The sequence below is a fragment of the Neltuma alba genome, unplaced genomic scaffold (assembly GCF_004799145.2).
Source record: "Neltuma alba isolate B1F8T4 unplaced genomic scaffold, ASM479914v2 tig00005693_pilon, whole genome shotgun sequence".
NCBI classification, from domain to species: Eukaryota; Viridiplantae; Streptophyta; class Magnoliopsida; order Fabales; family Fabaceae; genus Neltuma; species Neltuma alba.
The window spans coordinates 128,431-134,212 of record NW_021634203.1 but is presented as its reverse complement, the minus strand read 5'-3'; the positions used below and the strand labels follow the sequence as shown (position 1 = coordinate 134,212).

At 39.4% G+C, this 5,782-nt stretch overlaps 1 protein-coding gene across 1 annotated transcript; it reads left to right on the top strand.

Moving 5' to 3' along the window:
* The first annotated feature begins 867 nt into the window (after positions 1-867).
* LOC114748397 (conserved oligomeric Golgi complex subunit 5-like) lies at positions 868-5,782 on the top strand. The gene is made up of 3 exons (XM_028936776.1): positions 868-2,016; positions 2,966-3,439; positions 4,552-5,782. The coding sequence occupies exons 1-3, from the start codon at positions 898-900 to the stop codon at positions 5,485-5,487; spliced, it is 2,529 nt and encodes an 842-aa protein (XP_028792609.1). The 5' UTR covers positions 868-897; the 3' UTR covers positions 5,488-5,782.

The window sequence follows — 5,782 nt, the reverse complement described above, 5'->3', positions numbered from 1 at the left end:
AGATACTTGCGGTGTTTTAGAAGAAACATATCATATTCACTAATTTAACTAACATTTCTAATATATTGTAATTAATTAATTAGATATTATATCAAGTACCAGAGTAATTATTTTCCTAAGAACCTCCATTGTAATAATCTGAATTTTATCAATTCAATTTTCAGTTTAATTTCGTTGGCATTGTTTTTAAATTCTTGGTGCCTGTTTGAATTTTATCCAAAATCAATCCCGGCAAAATTATTATTTTTTTATTAAAAAACGCCAAACGCCCCATTAAAAATGTCAAAATATATTTTTACCCCAAAGTAATGGTTTTATTATAAGTCATTCATATTAGCTTAACAAGACTTCTATTTTCAAAATTATAATTATAAATCAATTTTATTCAAAACACATTAATCTCACCCCTGATCTAAACAGGCATTGCATTATGGGAAAGTTGTAGTAAACTACTCTGGAGTTTGGACTTCACAATGGCCTAAACTTTGTAATTTAATAAGAAATATTAATTATTTAGTCCTTATACTAAAACTTAATTTGTAAATTTTGATTTGATGCCATTTAATTTTTATAGCTGTAATTTAACTAAAACTCAATCTTCTATACTTTATTGGTGTAAATTAGTTTTCATGGTTTAACTATTTAAAATAGTTCAAAAAATAACCTTAGCCTTTACAATTTTTTTTAAGTATAAATACCAATGTTTAAGGATTGAGTTTTAATTGAATTAAAACTATATCGAATAAATAATTTAAATTTTTAACTACTTAAGAAGCATGTAGGAAAATGGTTGCATTAAGCGATTGCGGATTACGGTCAGCCATGGAGCTTTGTAGCATCTAAACGACGTCTCATAAGGGCGGAGTCGGAGACTCTGAGTTCAACCAATAACCAACAATGGCCACGGCCGGAACTCCGCTCCAAAGGACACAGCTTTCTGGCCCCTCTTCGCCTCTTCAACGCCTTTCCACCTTCAAGAATACCCCAACTGCTTCTTCCTCCGCCGCACCTCCCTCCTCCGCCACCGCCTCCACCGCTTCTCCTCTCGATTCCTTCGCCTCCGATCCCATCTTCTCCGCCTTCCTGTCCTCTTCCTTCTCCTCCACGTCCTTCTCCTCCGCTGCCCTCTCTTCCGGCTCCCCTGCTTCCACAGCCGAGAAGCTCCACCATGCTATCCGTCTCCTCGAGAATCAGCTCCGATCCGAAGTCCTTTCCCGCCACAGCGAGCTGCTTTCCCAATTGTCCTCCCTCAAGCATGCTGAGCATGCCCTGTCTACTGTTCGATCTGGCGTCTCTTCACTCCAATCTTCCCTCCGTCGTGTTCGATCTGAGCTATCTGAACCCCATCGCGCCATCGCTACGAAGACCGTCCAGCTTTCCAATCTTCATCGCACCACTGAGCTCTTACAGCACTCGATCCGGGCTCTTCGGTTGTCGAAGAAGCTTCGTGATGTGATGGCCGTTTCCAGTGCAGAGCCCGAGAAACTTGATCTTGCCAAGGCAGCCCAACTGCATTCTGAGATTTTGAGCCTATGCAATGAATATGAGCTTGTGGGCATCGATGTGGTTGATGAAGAACTCAATTGGGTGAGAGAAACTGGGGATCAATTGAGAAATGAGGCTATGAAAGTATTGGAACGAGGAATGGAAGGGTTGAATCAAGCTGAGGTGGGTACAGGGTTACAAGTTTTCTATAACCTCGGCGAATTGAAGGTGACGGTGGAGCAAGTGATCAACAAATATAAGAATATGGGTGCAAAGAGCATTAGCGGAGCGTTGGATATGAAAGCTATTTCGGGGGCTCCTGGTGGCGGGTTTGGTCCAGGAGGAATTAGAGGCAGCGGGATGCCGCAAATTGGAGGAGGGGCTAAGGCTAAAGACGCTCTATGGCAGAGAATGGGGAATTGTATGGATCAGTTACATTCTATAGTTGTTGCGGTATGGCATTTGCAGAGAGTGTTGTCAAAGAAACGCGATCCATTCACCCATGTTTTACTGCTTGATGAGGTCATTAAGGTACGAGCGATAAGAACCTTATGATTGAATAATTAAGGTTTCATGAATAATGACGCCTGGCGTCTGGTTATAGTAGTTTCGTAATGAGTAGGATATGATAATTTTTTGCTTCGGTGGGAAGGTCTTGATAAAATTGTTTCTGTCAGACTGTTAAGTCTAATTAGTCTGTTTCATATGACAGATACAGAGGATTAATCAATCCAATTTCTCTTAATAGATGTCCAAAGCACTTCAGCTGTGCATTTATTAGTTTAACGACTGACTATATGCTGAAAAACGCCATTAACTGGGAATCTGCCTCTTGGAATGGATTTTGCCAATATGATGCAGTCACAGATGCCAGCATTAATTTTATTCACCATGGATGCAGTCTAAAATTTCATAGCTTATATGTAATGAAATATATTAGAAGTTTAGCATTTAGAAGTTTTTCTTCTGTGTGCATTTCTTTTCAAATATAGGAAATGATGGACGGCACCTTACAAATGATACAATTTACTGTTTCATCGAGTAATTTTATAGTAATGAACCTACAATTTGCTGTATACTAATGTTCATTTTTATTGGAGAGACTCATATGATATAGATCTATATAATCTTGGCACTGCACTGGTGCAAATGGAACTATACATGTAAAGATTGCACAACGGTAATACATCATTTTTTAAGAGCAAGATGGCACAAGCCACATGCTAGTCTTCTGTTTAAGTCTTTCCCCTTCTCTTCCCCAAGTTTGCTGTTAGACCTTCCAAATAGATGACATGGTATGGGGATTGCAGTACTATAGTGTATATGAAGTGAGGAAGACCAGAGCCATGTGTATGGTGTTATCATCTTGACATGTATAACATTCTTACAGGGGAACAATGACTGTAGCTTGCTAATTTTTAATGTTGTTAGCCTGTGATCACTTTATTTTCTTTTTCTAACTTTAGCTGTTAATGCATAGGAAGGTGATCCCATGTTAACCAATCGAGTCTGGGAAGCTATTGTGAAGGCTTTTACTAGTCAAATGAAGTCCACTTTCACGGCATCAAGTTTTGTCAAAGAGATTTTTACAATGGGGTACCCAAAGCTTTACTCCATGATCGAGAGTCTCCTTGAAAGAATTTCACGTGAGACAGATGTTAAAGGAGTGTTACCAGCTATTACTTCAGAGGGAAAAGATCATATGGTTTCAGCTATTGAAATATTCCAGACTGCTTTCTTGGCTCTCTGCTTGGGACGCCTTTCAGATCTAGTGAATTCTGTGTTTCCAGTCTCCAGTCGAGGAAGTGTTCCCACTAAAGAACAGATCTCAAGAATTATACTACGCATTCAGGAAGAGATACAAGCTGTTCAGGTGGATGCACGCTTGACTCTCCTTGTTTTACGTGAAATTGGAAAGGTCTTGCTTCTTCTGGCAGAGCGAGCTGAATACCAGGTATTCCTCCAAATCAGGCATTTCCTTTATATTTAGTTAAGCTGTTTCGATGTGTCCCCTTTTTCACTCTGTGAGCTTATATTAGTGGGAGAGAAAGAAAGAGTACACATGTGAACAGTATTCTTCTTGGCAAACTCAGGGAGAAAGAAAATTGGAAGAGTCCATCGGTAGGATAAAGTCTGCAATCCCCTTTTGTGTTGGACAGGCTGTAACTTGAGAGAAGTCAGAGAGATGATTCAATTGCATAGAAAGGGTGAAGAAGCTTTTCCTCAGATATATGAGATTTAACTTCTTGTAAGATTAGAATGTGAGTCTTCATTGGAGTTCTTCTTCCAAATTATTCCATTTGCATTTCAGCATTTCAAGGAACTCAATCACCTCCTACACATCTTTACTTGAATGTTGGGGGGTGTTTGGTAACCCCCTAAATGCACTTAAAAAAAGTACTTTCATATAAGCCAAAACAAAACTTCTCTCATATGCTTATCTCGTATACCATAAAGTCACTTCTAAAAAGTTAATCTAAACACCCTAGCCTGAAGTAATAATGAAACTCAATATAGTTGAGTTTTGTGAAGACCCTATAGGAGCTGAGTTTTGGGAAGACCATGTAGTTGGAATCTCATTCTTTTCAGATCTTGATCCTCATCTTTTCAGGTTATATGCATTTACAAAATGCTCCAATCTTTGTATTTTGAGCAATCAAAGTAATGATTCTACTTGGAATCTTCTCATCTCTAGAAATCTTAATGATATAGACATTGATGATCTTACTTTGTTGGCAATCCTTGCCTAGTTCTGGGTTTCTTTTTTGCTCCGTTAGAGGATTTAGAGATTGGGTCTATGAGGGTTTGTACTTAATACAATCACAACAGATTATTTACTCCAAACTTGCAGGTCTAATACACTTATTTCTCTGGATGTTTGTATGGTGTGTTTTGGAAGTTAATCATGCTCTTTTATTGCTTGAACACTGTAGAGGCCACAGATAAATGTTTTCTGTTTTGATCATAAAGAATTAGGTGGTCTTGGATAACCCAAAGGACTTGTTATTCCTTAGAATAGCTATATGTTTCTAATTTTGTGTTGCACGTAATTTTCATTGATGGCAGATATCCACTGGACCAGAATCACGTCAAGTAAGTGGCGCTGCGACGCCTGCACAGCTCAGGAACTTTGCTTTGTGTCAGCATCTGCAAGAAATTCATGCTCGAGTATCATCTATACTTGCAGGATTGCCCAGTATCGCTTCAGAAGTGTTGTCAGCATCATTGGGTGCAATATATGGTGTTGCTTGTGACTCAGTGACATCCTTATTCCAGGCAATGCTTGATCGGCTGGAATCATGCATATTGCAAATACATGATCAGAACTTTGGAGTTCTTGGAATGGATGCTGCTATGGACAACAATGCATCACCTTACATGGAGGAGCTGCAGAGGTGTATTATTCACTTCCGTGGTGAGTTCCTATCTAGGTTGTTGCCTTCCACAACTACGGTTTCGGGGACAGAAAACATATGCACCAGGCTGGTCCGGAGTATGGCCTCCCGTGTTCTAGTATTTTTCATCAGGCATGCTTCTCTTGTTAGGCCTCTGTCTGAATCAGGCAAGTTGAGGATGGCCAGGGATATGGCTGAATTGGAGTTAGCTGTGGGCCAAAATTTATTCCCAGTAGAGCAACTTGGTGCACCATATCGAGCACTTAGAGCATTTCGGCCACTTATTTTCTTGGAAACATCTCAGCTTCCGTCGTCTCCTCTTCTTCAAGATCTTCCACCGAATGTCATACTACATCATCTATACTCTCGCGGTCCTGATGAATTGCAGTCACCTCTTCAAAGGAACAAACTAACATATTTGCAGTATTCGTTGTGGCTAGATTCTCAAGGGGAAGATCAGATCTGGAAAGGCATCAAAGCAACACTTGATGATTACGCTGCAAATGTGAGGGCCAGGGGTGACAAAGAGTTTAGCCCTATATATCCTCTTATGCTACAATTGGGTTCATCCTTGACAGGCAATATCAAGGAATCCCATAAGTCTTGACCTGGTAATCACATTGCATTTTTGCAATTTAAATATTGCTCTGGTTCTCTTGATAAGCTTGAGATAGAATTTTTTCTCACCCGCAGATATTTGATAGGTTTATTGTGGAATTACTTTATTGGCTGCTTGAGTTCAATCCATTTTTGTTGTTTTAATGTAGAGAAATTACCCTTACTGAAAGTTTGAAACTAGTCATGTAGTATATCCCCCGAGATTAATAATAGCTCTCTTTTCTTGAAATCCGTTGTTTCATCAATCTTATCTATAGCAATATTATCCACAAGTTTTTGTTTGA